This window comes from Nilaparvata lugens, chromosome 1, assembly GCF_014356525.2.
Source record: "Nilaparvata lugens isolate BPH chromosome 1, ASM1435652v1, whole genome shotgun sequence".
NCBI classification, from domain to species: domain Eukaryota; kingdom Metazoa; phylum Arthropoda; class Insecta; order Hemiptera; family Delphacidae; genus Nilaparvata; species Nilaparvata lugens.
This window is the reverse complement of record NC_052504.1, coordinates 34,642,529-34,658,451: the sequence shown is the minus strand read 5'-3', so window position 1 is coordinate 34,658,451 and position 15,923 is coordinate 34,642,529. Positions and strand designations below refer to the sequence as shown.

At 34.8% G+C, this 15,923-nt stretch overlaps 1 protein-coding gene across 4 annotated transcripts in view; it reads left to right on the top strand.

The window, feature by feature from the left end:
• LOC111051847 (beta-arrestin-1) overlaps positions 1-15,713 on the top strand; it is an 83,199-nt gene extending 67,486 nt beyond the window's left edge. For 2 of the 4 annotated variants that reach the window (XM_039420100.1, XM_039420093.1), the window contains exons 12-13: positions 748-897; positions 11,867-15,713. In XM_039420100.1, coding sequence (XP_039276034.1) covers positions 748-897; positions 11,867-11,960 — 244 coding nt within the window. In that variant the 3' untranslated portion in view covers positions 11,961-15,713. The remainder of the gene's footprint in view (positions 1-747; positions 898-11,866) is intronic. The other 2 variants (XM_039420104.1, XM_039420086.1) reach the window with 2 other exon arrangements.
• The last annotated feature ends 210 nt before the right edge of the window (positions 15,714-15,923 follow it).

Below are 15,923 nucleotides of genomic sequence, written 5' to 3'. Positions count from 1 at the left end.
CTACATACTACGCATACAAAATGGATGAAACTTCAGTGAATAAATGTCGAAATATGGCCATAAAATACACCGAATATTGTTCAAAAGAGTTGTCATCTTCATAGTTGGGTCGGCAAAGTTTCAAATTAGCCTCTTATGAAAACTATATTATAGAGTCTGTTCTAACAACTTGAAGTTGATTTATAGAATAATTTTTTTAAAATTATTTGTTGCTGTTTATTGAGCCATTTGTCAGAACATTTTGAAATAATATAGCATAACAGTTTTGTAAAACCCAGATGAATAGACTCAATTCATCTTCATCTTGGTTAAGGTCTTGATAAAAAAAAACCTATTGTAAACTGGATTTCCTAGATTCACAAACTGCTATACATGCTTTTGTTATAAAATAGTTTTTCTTATGGAAATTGAAATTTATTTTCAAAATACATTAAAATATTCACAATAATTAAATAATTCAGAAAATTTAAAAAAATATTATGATAATTTATTCATTACAAGAATAATTCATTATTCGAGAAATATAACATGATTGGTACGAATTTACAATTTGTAATGTAAATGCCTGTAAACAATACAAATACTAAAATACTTTATCTTTCCACTCTGCTAACGACAACCTACAATTTTGTATTGAAAATATTAATCCTCTACAATTAAAAATGACCCAATCAGATATTAGGTGATACTTTTAGGAATTCAAGTTTTAAATTGCTGCCTAGTATTTAGTTGTGCTTGATGTTTTAGGGATTTGGTGGCTGAACTGCCGTTCATTCTGATGCACCCGAAGCCGGAGGAGGAGTGTCTGCCCTCGCTGCCAGCAGCCAGCAGTGGCGAGGGTGCCGCCCCCGGAGGCGACAATGTGCCTGTCGACACCAACCTCATACAGTTGGATGGGTCAGTTAAAAACCTATAAAATACTACCAGAGAGAAAAGATAGCATGAGAAGATATCACATAGTATAGGGCGTTTATGTAAAATTTAAAGCCGAGTTTTTGTCAACTCAACCTGCTTACTGTCGACTGATGTGTATTATTGCTCTTTTGGTCGGGTGAGAGTGTAAGAACAGCACAGTATGAAAGACTATCAGCTTCACATAGCTTCACGAAAAAATTACTAGGACTATCAGCTTGTGTTGACATAGAAATTTGTTACATAAATGCCCTATACCATGAGATATACTCTTATGCCTTCTTTTCCCTATGGTAACACTTTGTCAAAAATAGTATAGTTTCTTAGTGTATTTCAATTAATGTGTCGAAGTGCAAATCAGGATATGTTGATATCTATATTTGATACAGTATCTCATGGCATCTTACTGAAAAAGCTTCAGGCTATGGGTGTAAGAGGTGTTATCTCAGAATGGTTCAAGTCATATCTGGAAAATCGTAGGCAGAGAGTCAGGATTGGGAGAAACCTAAGTGCAGGAGATGGCCTTCCAGTTGGCTTCGGAGTACCACAAGGAACCGTTCTTGGACCAATACTCTACCTCATCTTTGCCAACGAGCTGTGCTCTATGGATGTCTGTGGCAAGATTATCGCCTTCGCCGATGACACAGCAGTATTATTCCGGGGAACCAGCTGGGATGACGCCTTCAGGTCAGCTGAACTTGGAATGGGAAAAGTTACCTCCTGGCTCTTCAATAACATTCTGACGATTAATGCCTCAAAAACAAAATTTATTGCTTTCTCACTAACAGATTCCAAGAAGCCTTCTAAGCAGACAATCAAACTACATCATTGCAAATTGGATAGTACGAATTGTAATTGTCCTTCAATAGAGCGCACAAACAATATAAAATATTTAGGAGTCATAATAGATGAATTACTTCGCTGGGATAAACACATTTTACATCAAACGGCTAAAATCAGAAAATTAATTTACAAATTCATCCAACTCAGGCAGCTACTATCAATAGACATGATGAAAAATGTTTATTATGCAATAGTCGAGTCCATAGCAAGATATGGCATTTTGGCCTGGGGAGCTACAAATTTCTGCCACATCGATCCTATCTTCAAGGTTCAGAAGCTAATTTTGAGGATAATAGGACGCAAACATCCACTCTTCCCTTCAGTACTACTATACTCGGAGCTTAGCATCAGACAGATTTACATTCACAGACTTCTAACATTCACCAGAAAGAACCCACAACTCTTCATCAATTTGAAATGTCTAGAAAAAATCCTAAATGAACATAGAGCTTTCTGTCCTATCGTACCGTGACGTGTCGTCCCGGAATGTGAGTGTGAGCGCTGTTATCAGGTCTGGCTGCAACTGTCTACAACGTTGATGGAAAGATATTTTCGAGATGTTCGATCTTTTTGAACGGGTAGTATTATAGTCCACTAAACAGCTGATTTATGATGAATAATTCTATAGTCTGATTTTTACTGTCCTTGCCCTATTACCATAGGTAAGGAAAGTATTGCTTTCCGAAAAAAATTAAGGTACCCCAATTTCTAAATTTCTATTCGTTTCAAGGTCCCCTGAGTCCAAAAAAGTGGTTTTTGGGTATTGGTCTGTGTGTGTGTGTGTGTGTGTGTGTGTGTGTGTGTGTGTGTGTGTTTGTTTGTGTGTGTATGAGTGTATGTGCGTCTGTGTACACGATATTTCATCTCCCAATTAACGGAATTACTTGAAATTTGGAACGTAAGGTCCTTACAATATAAGGATTCGACACGAACAATTTCGATCAAATGCGATTCAAGATGGCGGCTGAAATGGCGAAAACGTTGTCAAAAACAGGGTTTTTCGCAATTTTCTCGAAAACGGCTTCAACGATTTTGATCAAAGTTATACCTAAAATAGTCATCGATAAGCTCTATCAACTGCCACAAATCCCATATCTGTAAAAATTTCAGGAGCTCCGCCCCATCTATGTAAAGTTTGATTTTAGATTCTCAATTATCAGGCTTCAGATACAATTTAAACAAAAACCTTCGAGCGGAAAAGATTGAGCATGAGAATCTCTACAATTAATGTCCAGTAACATTTTCACCTAAAATTGAAAATAAGCTCAAAATTCGAGAAAATGTGATCATCCAATTGCAAACTGTTGGCAACTGTTGATTCTATTAAATGATTCACTATGAAGAGATAGCAGACCTCGTGTGTCTCCAGAGTTATTGCCCTGTCACCAGCTGTCTCAAATCTTTGAAGAGTAGACTTGAGATGCGCGGGAACACTTGCGTCACGTGATCAATTTTCATAACGGCAAGGAAAGTTGTGTGAGTTCATCACACCAGATTTTATTACTCCAATATTGGCGTATGAAGGAGGCTCCTTTTTCCTTTTATATTATCCTTGAAATGCAAAATTTCCAAAAACCTTGTATATACGTCGACGTGCAATTTAAAAAGGAACATAACTGTCAAATTCCATGGAAATCTATTAGGCTTACCGTGTTTCGCCGTAAATGCGCAACATATAAACATTAAGAGAAATGCCAAACTGTCGACTTGAATCTTAGACCTCACTTCGCTCGGTCAATTATATAGCTGTAATCCAGTGGAACAGTCGTTCAACCACCCGTCCCTCACCTGATTATCTATGCAAATCAGAAAATTGAAAAGACCGACTCCACTGTATATTCTGTAACCAACATCCTTTTAATTTTCGCATGCCTCCATCTCAATTAACACGGAAGGTAGTGAAAATTTTAAAATGTAATTGACCGAACGTAGTGAGGTCAATGTTTCACCTCGGTTTTCTTTTGTCTGTCTGTATGTAACGCGATTACGGCCAAACGCGTTGATAGAATTCGATGAGATTTGGCAGGAATATTCCTTTTTAACTGCGCGTAGATTTATACACAAGGTTTTTGAAATTTTGCATTTTAAGGATAATATGAAAAGAAAAGGAATTCCTCCATACTCTGATATCACTATATATACCATCCAGTCCGGCTTCTTATGGCTCAAAAACAGGGTTTCGTGGGCACTTCGTGAAGATGGAAACAGACCCAAATATTCTGATTCTAGGGTACCTCAGGATATCCGAACCACTTGATGCGCATTTGAGGGTCGCGACTGGGCCGCGTAATGGCCGATTCAAAATGGCGGATCCAGCATTTATTAAAACGGTCATGGAATGGATACCATCCATGATTGAGACCTCTAGTAAACGCGAATCGAATCACAATGAAATATTCTATAAAGTTTGTTATTACACATTTCCACCTAAAACATGGTTTTAACCTACAAAAATGCACTTTTTCAAATACATTAAATTTTTCACGAGAGTTTTTCTGAATAACTACTTTCAATGGAAATTTTTCGATATAAAGTGCCAAACAAAACTTCTTTGAAATAGAATTTATGATCTATTCCCGTTTGTTTCAAGCTTTTATCACCTTTTGTTCTGGAGTTATGATTTTTTATGATGTCATTCTAGCCGCTGAGACAATTAACTATCATTAAAACCGAACTATAAAATCGAAATAAGAATATTGATGAGAAAGCAACGAATATATTTTTAATAATTTATAAATTCAAGATGGCGGTCGTAACTGATAAGTTCTTTTATTTCGATTTCTATTCAGTTATAGTGAGAGATATCAGAGAATATAACCTAGTATTACTGAGACTGTGTTGTAAAATATTCCGAAAGCTTTAAAATGACATCTAGTTGAGGGCTGTAAGTACATTTTCACTTCTGGAGCGTCATTGGAAAAGAGAGAAAAGTATGGTTTGCAGCCAAAGTTACATTTTCCCTCCATATTAGGCTGGAGCGGCACGAGAAAAAGGAATGAAAGTACAGCTTGAGGCGGAAAAACAAGAATTTTTCACCATACGCCAAACCTAACAAGTGAAAAAAACAGTAGCCTATTTCTCACGACTCCTTTAAGAAACAGAATTGAAAACAGTATCAATTTCTTTGTAATAGAAAGAAATATCTATATTATTCTATGTTATTATATCTATATTCTCTATGTAATAGAGAATATCTATGATCAAGTTCGCACTGTCTTGTAACATTTCCACACAAATTTGACAATAAGCTCGAAATTCGAGAAAATGTGATTATTCAATTGCAAACTATTGTCATTCAATTGCATTTAAATCATTCACTATGAAGAGATAGCAGACCTCGTGTGTCTCCAGCGTATTGTCCTGTCACCAGCTGGCTCAGATCTTTAAATAGTAGACTTGACATGCGCGGAAACACTAGCGTCAGGGGATCAATTTTAATAACGGCAAAGAAAGTTGTGTGAGTGCACCACACCAGATTTTTCAACTATTTATCATGAAGTAGTCGTGAAAAAATCGATTTATACTTCAGTTTTAATGATGGTTAATTGTCTCAGCGGCTAGAATGACATAAAAAATCATAACTCCAGAACAAAAGGTGATAAAAGCTTGAAACAAACGGGAATAGATCATACATTCTATTTCAAAGAAGTTTTGTTTGGCACTTTATAGAGAAAAATTGTCATTGAAAGTAGTAATTCAGAAAAAACTCTCGTGAAAAATTTAATGATTTGAAAAAGTGCATTTTTGTTGGTTAAAATCATGTTTTAGGTGGAAATGTATAATAACAAACTTGATAGAATATTTTATTGTGATTCGATTCGCGTTTACTAGAGGTCTCTATCATGGATGGTAACCTTTCTATGGCCGTTTCAATAAATGCTGGATCCGTCATTTTGAATCGGCCATTACGCGGCCCAGTCGCGACCCCCAAATGCGCATCATGTTGTTCGGATATCCTGAGGTACCTTAGAATCAGAATATTTGGATCTGTTTCCATCTTCACGAAATCCCAGACTGATCTACACTGAAGATAGGATTAATCAGACTATGGAATTATTCATAATCAATCAGCTGACAAGTGGATTACACAGATGTTCTGGAGAAGTCGTGTCTATTTCTATAAGTTCAATTACGTTTTTATAGGGTCTATTATTATTAACTCCAGGTAGGTCATCGTTTGCTACAAACAAAATTTCGTCACCTTGTAGTCTATCAAGCATTTTTCATCAATATATTTTCATTGATATTTACAAGACAACAGACATACAGTATCTCTCAATAAATTGGAAAAATCCTCACAAATTTCTTCCAGCCTTCCTTCTGGTGTTGTAGAATTGAATTTAAACATTCCTTTTTTTGTAGAATGGCTGTGATTTCCTCAGTTACAATTTCTTTACGTATGAAGTTCAAAATATCTGCATATTGTGGTTCATCTTCTTCTCATATTTATTGTTAACTAGCAGGTAACTCGCGCAAGGGTCTATTCAAAAACTTGGCAAACTAAAAACTTGACGTAATGAAATCTAGAAGAATTGAAAAAAGGCTTATAAGAACCCTCGGTTAATTAAGAATTTATATGCAGCATTTCAAGTAAATCAGTCCAGTAGTTCAGACGTGATGATGCGTCAAACATAATTGTTCTATCCTTTACACGTGTGCAAGTGTATAAGCCAGTTCTTTCCTTCATTATAGTATAGAAGATGATAGATAGATGGATGATATATCCATCTATCATCTTTTATACTATAATAAAGGAAATGAATGAGAATAAATTTTGAAAGGTTTGAGATATCGATGTGCGGTTTTCACCATACCTTTTCTCTGGAAATCCTGTATCGGAATATGACCGCATTTCAATTTAAAAAAAGAAGTTGGATTCAAAATGGCGGAAGAAATTTGGGTGCGACGGAAAATCTGTTTTTATCATTCAAAAAGGATACCCAATCATACCTATCTTCTAATTTCCCTTTCAAGAGAAATGTTCTGCTGCTTCCAAACAACAACTGGAAGCATGACAAATAATGGAAAACTTTACAGTCTGAAAACTTTATGTAAACAAATCTTGAAGAATTTGAAATAGATCTATAACCATCCTCGGCTGAGCAAGAATCTATATGCAAATTCTCAAGTTAATCAGTCCAGTAGTTCAAACGTGATGATGCGTCAAATATAATTTTCCCATACTTTACACCTGTATACGTGTATAATCCAGTTCTTTCCTTACATATACGTGTATATATATATATATATGCATATGCATTCATAGGCCAAAGTTAGAAAAAACATAATTTTACACTTAATATGTTGAATACTAATGGAATCTAGTAAGTTGTGGAGCCACTGACATGCCTCTTCTCCAGCATCATGAACTTGTGTCAGCCCTCCATGATAGGAGTGTTGTGGACACTCAGATATTAGGTGATTCATTGATTGAATCTGTCCACATTGGCACAGAGGATCAGAGGTGTATCCCCATGCTGTCATCAGCTCAGCACACCTTCCCACCTGCGTCCTGAACCGGTTAAGGCCACACCACTCTCTACGTTTCAGCTGGGTGCCAGGAACAATGTCATTAGGGTCATCCACAAGGCCTTTGTTCCTGACCTCTCCCAGTAACCATCTCAGTCTCCAAAACTTCCTCGCACTTCTTATTTCCCCCTGCTCATCAAGTCTCAATTATCTTCTTGACTTGAGGCGCCTTGGTGGAGGGTTAGCCAAATCTCTAGAAACTGGAAGATGAACTTGTTCTTCTTCTCCAACCTTCTGAGATCTGGAGGCATGATGTTACTAAGCACAGGCAACCACTCAGTCTCTGTTGGTCTCAATGTCCCACTAATCTTCCTCATAGTTTCATTGAAAACTGTATCAATTTTCTCAACATGTCTGCTGCGAGCCCAGACAGAAGAGCAGTACTCCCCTCTACTGTACAGAAGTGCAAGACTTGATGTTCGAAGGGCATTCATGTCACAACCCCAGGTTGTTCCTGCAAGTTTGCTGATGATATTAAGCCTTGTCTTCAGTTTATCTCTCAACCCGTGCAGATGTTGTCGATATGTGAGGGATCTATCAAGTCTGACTCCTAGGTAACGGGGAGCTTCCTGATGAGATATTCTTTTGCCACATAGCCTGAGATCAATTGTCTTTTTTGCATGCTGGTTACTGAGATGGAATATTGTTGAGACAGTTTTGGACGAGTTTGGCTTCAAGAACCACTGCTGGAAGTATTCTGCCATTATTTCTAAATCCTCATTCAACACAATTTGGAGCTGTTCAAAATTTCGTCCTTGAGAAACAAGCCCAATGTCATCGGCATAAATAAACTTGCGTGATTGAGTAACAGGCAGGTCTGCAGTGTAAACATTGAACAAAATTGGTGAAATAACCGATCCTTGAGTTGAACCATTTTGTAATCTTCTTATATTGCTAAGTTTATCATAAAAAGACACTCTGCATGTACGGTTTCTTAATATAGCTCCAAAGAGATTGACGGTTGCCTTGCATTTCAGGATCCTTGCTAACTTCAGAAGAAGACCAGATCTCCACACTGTGTCATATGCTGCACTAAGGTCCAGAAATACGGCTCCTGATTTGAGGTTTCTCTCAAACCCATGCTCGATGTGAGTTGTGAGCCCCAATACTTGTTCCTCACAACTCCTACCCTCCCTGAAACCAGCCTGCTCCTCTGGCAAACACTCATCCATTCTGCTCCTGACTCTTGTCAGCAGGACTCGTTCAAAAAGTTTGTACAAAACTGACAACAGGGCTATTGGTCTATAGCTTTTTGGGTCTCTTTGATCTTTTCCTGGCTTCAATACTGCTACAACCTTTGTTTGTTTCCAGGATTTGGGGAGCTCGGCTCTAACCATTACTTCAGAAAAATACTTTGAGAGCCACGTTATAGCTTTTGGTCCCAAATTCTTGATAAACTCAGGCAGAACTCCATCAACTCCTGGTGCTCTATTGCCTTTCATCTTTTTAATGGCAGCTATAATCTCTTCAGAACTTACCTACTCAGCCAAAAAGTATTGTTGCATGCAGTTTTTCAGCTACTTCTGTAGTTTCCGCTTCATTTGAGCTTTCAGCTTTGGGGGCACATCTATATTACCATTTTCCTGGAAGATGTTAGCTATTTGATTAGGAGTCACATCTGCTCTTTTTATGGATCTTGTGTTCCCACTCAGCTTTCGGAGTAAGCTCCATGATTTTCTGCTGGAGTGAGTGAAATCAAGACTCTGCATGGCTTCCATCCAACGATTGCGTCTTCCTTCATCCAAATTTTTTATCAGGCTATTGGCAAGCTCATCAGTTGGTGAAACTGTATATTCAGCTAGTAAACCATCACATTCTGCATTCCAACATGGGACATAATTCTTTCTATGGTCTCTTGGGATTGACCTCTTTGCAGCCATGAAAAGCAGTCTACTGAACCTTCCATAGTTTGGTATGTTGATAGGGATTCTGGATACTCTTTTTTCCACTTCTTCAGTAAACTTTGCCCAAACTGCCTTACGGAGATTCCACCTTGGAAGTTCAGGATTTTGAACACATGGCAACCTCATGCCAATCTCTAAAACCACCATGCTATGTTGACTTCTAGGGAATCTTGATTCAACTGATCTTGCACACATGCAAAGGTCTACCTTCCCTATTACATGAAACAAAGCACAGATCTGGAGTGGTAGAAGTTCCCCATCTGGCAGAATGAAAAGTACTGCCTTGTTTAGCATCATATTCCAAGTGACAATCATTTAATTCAGCCCATCGAATCAGACTCTCACCATCCCTTTTTTCAGTTCTGTAGCCCCACAGAGGGCTATGGGAGTTGAAATCGCCAGCATATATGCACGGATGTGCAGCATGAGGGAGGGCAGGGCTCTCCCATTCTTCCCCAGGGGGTTTGTACACATTGAATATACTCAGTCCTCCGTATGCTATGCCTATGGCATGACTATTTCCATTTAAACCAAAATGATTTTGGTTCTTTCCTTTATTATAGTATAGAAGATGATAGATGGATGGATGATCATTGTTATTTTACTAAAAGATAGAATAAGTTGAGTAGTTTCCCTTTCAGAGGGAGTTTTGACAATTCACAAAACTCATTTTTCATTTGAAGATATAACGAAAAGGTGCATATGACCTTATTTTTTTCTCAGCTTGCCAAAACACTCCTCACTCCAATATTAAAATTTTCGATTGACTGTACAGTGAGTCAGTCATTCTATCAGGGCTCGAATAATTTTGGAATTTTAATTTAATAAAAATGGAAGAGAATAATTTCTTTATGTAAATATCAACACATTTATTCAAAGACATATTATTAACTGCATGCGTTTTCATATTGCCGATACAGCATTGATGAAACTATAGACGTTTATCTAGCACTTTGTCTCAAAAAACTGTTCTAGCTGAAAGATTTATAATCCATACCACGTGTATGCATTTCATTGTATCAGGAAAACGAAGTTTCAAAACTATGTTTTTTCTAAACAGAAATAATTCCTTTGATGCAGCTGATTCACATTCACCATATTATTATACCGAGTTTGTGAAAATGAAAATATTTATTAATTATCAAAACAATACTATTATTATATCTATAATAAAAATATTATCATTATTGTTAAAAATATTTATCAAATATCAAAACAATATTATTGAGGTCAAGTGGTATCAGGTAGAAAGCAATAATAGTAACAGATGTTCCTTTTTTAATTTCGACCATATGATTTGGTGATTTTGTTATGAAAGGTATGTACCATTAATGAAATTTGAACATTAATTCTGAAAAATCTAGAAGGAAAATCGAAATTTGGGCTTCCAGGTGCACGAGATTGATATTTTTAGAATCTATGTGCAAAATTTGGAGATCTAAATCATTCCCGTTTTCCGGTATGCAATCCACAACTTGACATGTTTTGATGCGAACAAACGAAAAAACACAACGCTACTCTCCCTTATTATATACTTTGTGGCAGCAGTTTGTAATTTTAGTTATAGTTGAATGCAGCTAGCTAGAAATTGAATCTCCTTGCTGCTGATTTTCCCGTGCACATTCTAAATTTACAGCATTTCGAGTTCTACGACCCAAGTTTGGACGTCGTTCGTACCGCGGCATGATTAAGCATTAACATTTTTAAATCAGTAGAAAGAAATTTTAACAGATCTACCGACGGCTGTTGGATGACGCAATCCTATACTATTAAACGAGCAACTTCTGTTTGGATGTTTATATGTTTGTATTTCACCGGATCTCGAAAACTGCTCTAAAGATTCTCACGAAATTCAGAACATAGTAGGTTTATAATATAAAGTTTTGATTGCACTAGGTCTAATACCTGGGAAAACTCGCTGAAGGACATTAAAAGGATAATTATTATTCATCCTTGGAAAAACAGCTGATAATTTCAAATAATTATTTCGTCGTCTGTTCGTGATGGAAGTAAGTGAGCGAGTTCATGTGTATGGGACTGTGTCAAAATTATGACTCAACTGTTGAACTTTTGTAATCATTCAATCAGGTACTTAGTGCCGGCTGGAAAAAGCCCGGTTATTTTCAATCCTGATAAATTCAAGTAGATCCATCTTTTTTAAATGGTCTTCTCTGATTTGGTTCACGTGAAGTTATTCAGGATTAAAATTTAACCGGCTTTTGTGTAACTGGCCCTTTGTGAGGGAAATTGTTGCATTCCTCTGGGAATTAATCTCAATTTACTGTTATTAGATAGAACATTTCTGTGTGAATGTTATTCTAATTTCCTCTTTTGTAATAAATTTTTTATGCTTTTGTACTCCAGAGCAAAGCTCAGTCCCCGATATTGATTATAACAGCTGATTTTTATTTCTGTGTGTGGCCAGCTCACAAATCTTCTCCCATAAGGATTACATGCAAACTTTGAAGGACCGTAGGAAAGAGTCTGCACACATGAAAAATTCGGTGCACACATTAAAAAGTTATTGAATGTCAAAATTTGAGGCTCGATTCTTATTTATATAGATTCGTCATATGATATCAACTCTCTCCATATATGAACAAGAATTTAGTGAATTGTTTATCTGTGATGTTTGTGACATGCGATACTGTTTACAAGCAGAAATGTAATGTTTGCAGTGACAGTATACAAGGATTGGGAGACAATGAGGACGACATAATATTTGAGGACTTTGCCCGACTGCGACTGCGCGCGGGGGAGAGCGAGGCCTGAGGGGGGAGAGGGGCTGCCCTCCGAGTCCTGCGTACCGACGTCTACATCTCTTGCGAATAAGGCCAACAACGCAACGCATTCACTTTGATTTACCTATATCATTTAACCAACAAAACAAGTAAGCTGCATTTCCAAAGAAGGCTCGTTTCTGATAACAGTCATTGAGAGCTAGTAGATATATTTTCTACTTTTATACATTCCACATGTTCGTAAGGTTTGTAAGAGATATCAGACAAGAGATATTACAATATTGATAACGAAATGACTATTTCATTTGCATTTATTAATCAGTTGGATACTTACCACCTGTGAAGAGTTTTCATTTTATTAGCAAATGTGTAAAATTTATTGTAAATGATATTATATTTTATCATCAAATGATATTAATATGTACAATGTGTATAAATTTTAAAATGGAGTGAATGTTACTGCAGTGCAGCAGTAGCTGTATTTTTAAAGCGCACCATCATTTTTACATTGTTGTTGAAGCAATCTGTGAAATTTATATTATATACATTTTTATATATATTCAGCACATGCGTTTTCAGTTTTCTCATGTCCCGAAAATAAAAGTGATTTCTATTTCCAAATATATTAGACGGAAGAAAATAGGCGATTCTTAGTTGCATTTATTGTAAAAAGTTTGAATGAAGATGCAAAAACGTTGTATTCATTCATCTATTACTTGCTGGAAAAATATGAAATGACTTTATGTAAATAGAAATAAAATCTGCTGAGAAAAAATTAATTTCTTCCAAAATAATGAAGAAATTTACGTGATACTATAGAAAATTATATTTTTTAGAATCAAATTATTTAGATGTACTTTTTTGCCACTTGTAGCCTATTATTCTTTTTGTTATAACTTGAGTTTTTCTCATACTTTTCTATGAGACTGTAAATTATTGTTCTCAAGTTGGGTTTACACCAAAGTTATTAACAAAATGTTAATAACTCAATCCTTATAGATTCTATCAAGCTGCGATTACTCCGGAGTTAATAACACAAGTTTTTAACATTTTTGTTATCAAATGATGTTAATTACAAAAGTCAATAACATCATGTTGAGTTGCGTTTACACCGGAGTTGATAACATGAATTATTAATAAAAAGTTGTCAACTTGACTGAATCGACAAAAATTTCTCGTAACAAAAGTTTATATCTCGTGTTTCAACAGAAAATTCCTTGTTATCAACAAGATATATGTTATCCATCGAGAGTCGGTAAAGATCAAAGGAAATGTGTTATGTTAATAACAAAAGCCTCTTTTATCGCATTAACTTTTGTTAATAAAAGGTTACTATCTTCCCCGCAACCCCCTCGCTCAGCATCCCTACCCTACAACTACAGCTGTTCCCTAATAACTACAGCTGCAGACGAAACACGTGACAAAGTTAATAACTTTTGTTGATAACAAAACTAGCAGACAAAAGAAAATGTTATTAACTTATGTTGAAAACTTTTGTTTTAAACTCTGGTGTAAACACATAATTTATTTACATAGATCAGATGAAGATCATTATGTTAATGATCACACCTGTTTCAATTTAAAGTATTTTGAAGACAATTTTTTGCTTTTTATTCCGGATGTTAGGCCTATATCATTATGAATACTCTCGTTAAATGAAATCATATGGAAGTCAATTATATTGATAACAAGATCTTGTTAATAACAAGGAATTTTCTGTTAGAAACATGAGTTATTAACTTTTGTCAAGAGAAAGTTTTGACGATTCAGTCAAGTTAATAACTTTTTCTTAATAACTCGTTTTACTAACTCCGGTGTAAACGCAGCTTAAAGCTGAAGATTGAACATAACTTATCAAACACATGATGAACATGTGTGTTTGTCAAGTTCCGTTCAAACTAATAGAATCTATAAGGATTAAGTTATTAACATTTTGTTAATAACAATGCTGTAAACCCAAGAGCTTCCTCTTTTCAAATTCAAATTCAAATTTATTCACTCGAAATTCATACAAAATATTAACAAAAGTATAACACGACAAGTTACAAGTGAACAATTTATCTTGAACATTATAATTAACATTATTTGAGTTGATTAAAGATTTTCAAATATGTTTCACTCATTCCTACAATAAGAATCAATATTGTCTCATAATTCATCAATCATCCATTTTTAATTAATCAATATTAATTTATCATCATTCATGTGATGATATCAGATGTATTTTACTTGATCATACAGTAAATTAAGAAGAACAATTTTATTATTGAGTACTTCACCAGTAACATAATATTTCAAGTAATGTACTTTCAATTATATATGTACTAATTTATATGTATAATTAATATATGTATTAATTTATTGATGTACATTACCAGTAACATAATATTTCAAGTAATGTACTTTCAATTATAAATACCTATTAACGGCAAAATGCATCCATCCATCTATATATCTACCTTATCTTATATCTACCAAATCTTACTAAAAATATTCAGTAACTTGATATTAGTGAGTCAAGAATCCTGATAAGGAAAGCATTCATGATGTTTATATGCCCTTAAGGGATGTTTTTAGAAAACCTCCAGATTATAGAGGAGTTCAATGCAACTATCTTTTTGAAATAATGAAATCTATTCAATCAAGTTCTGAGTACTCATTCCTCACTCAACCTGTCGCGCTATCAATGGTTATAATAGTTGTTTTGTTTACACTGTTATAATTGTTTCCCATAAATTAATTCTCATGTCACAAAACTGATGGTGAAGTAATTTATGAAATGAATGAGGTGAACTGCGTTTAAGAGCAAATTACCCATTTCGGCACAGAAGCTCTCAATAGAATGCATTTGTCTTTTGGTTAGGACAAAAATACTGAAATGGTAAAAAGCAGAAAACATTTTGTTCATTTTAAGAATTATTGATCATTTCACAACGATCATTTCACTTTCCACAACGTTTATCTGGTATCAATTCCAGATTAATGCTCTCTATCCGAAAATGTTTTGAGTTGAGCCGTTTCAAAATGATCCTCATTTGAAAAGAGGAAAACATGAGAAAACTGAAAATAACCGTATATTATTCATATTTTGTCTTTATCAGTTCCTAATATTGTTGGATAGATGTATCTATTGGTGTGATGTATCAGTGTTTAACAAGCCAGAAAAAATAATCTATCGAATCAATTATAGTTGAATATAAGCAGTTCAACTTGTAAAAATGTTGAAAGATTGGTGGTTTCACTAATGAAACTAATTAATTATATGTACTGTATCTGTATTTTAACACTGCTGTTTGTTTTTAAGCATTCAACATTGAATTGTTTTTATTGTGGCAAATACTCATACTTATATAAATGTGTAAAAATATGTTAACAATATTGATGTTTGATATTTGTTAATATTCAAGGAAAGCACGTACAATAATCAATCTGCATTTTAAAATATCCAATCAATATTTCATGTTTTATCATAACTGTGAGTACATAAATATTATGCCCTGTATAATAAAGGTCGTTAGTTTATGTTTTTTAGTACCAAGCTTGTTTTGTCGGTAAACTTGTCTAATTATCAGTAATAACAATCCCAATATTTTATTTTATATCTATTTCTATTGAGATAATTTTCTCTACCCGCATTCATATTAAGCTGTTTAAGTTATATTCCTGTTAAATCTACTGTGTATCTATAATTAAGGTATCAGTCTATACTAGTTAACTATTGTTTTTGGAAAAAGCAATTGTCCTGATATTTTGAAATTACCTCATTATATTTATTTTGATTGAATGTGTTTTTATTAAACAATGCCTGTATACGAAGCAATCTTTTCTCTGTGAGTATTATTTTTGTTGTAAATTATTGATTGTTGGTGGAATATTACTTTGAAGTAATCTCTTCCAAGTAAATTAGTATATGAAGTTAAGCTACATTCAACATGTTATAATTTTTAATTTTATTGGTGTAGGTTGATAGAAAATTTGTTTTTGAACTATTTTG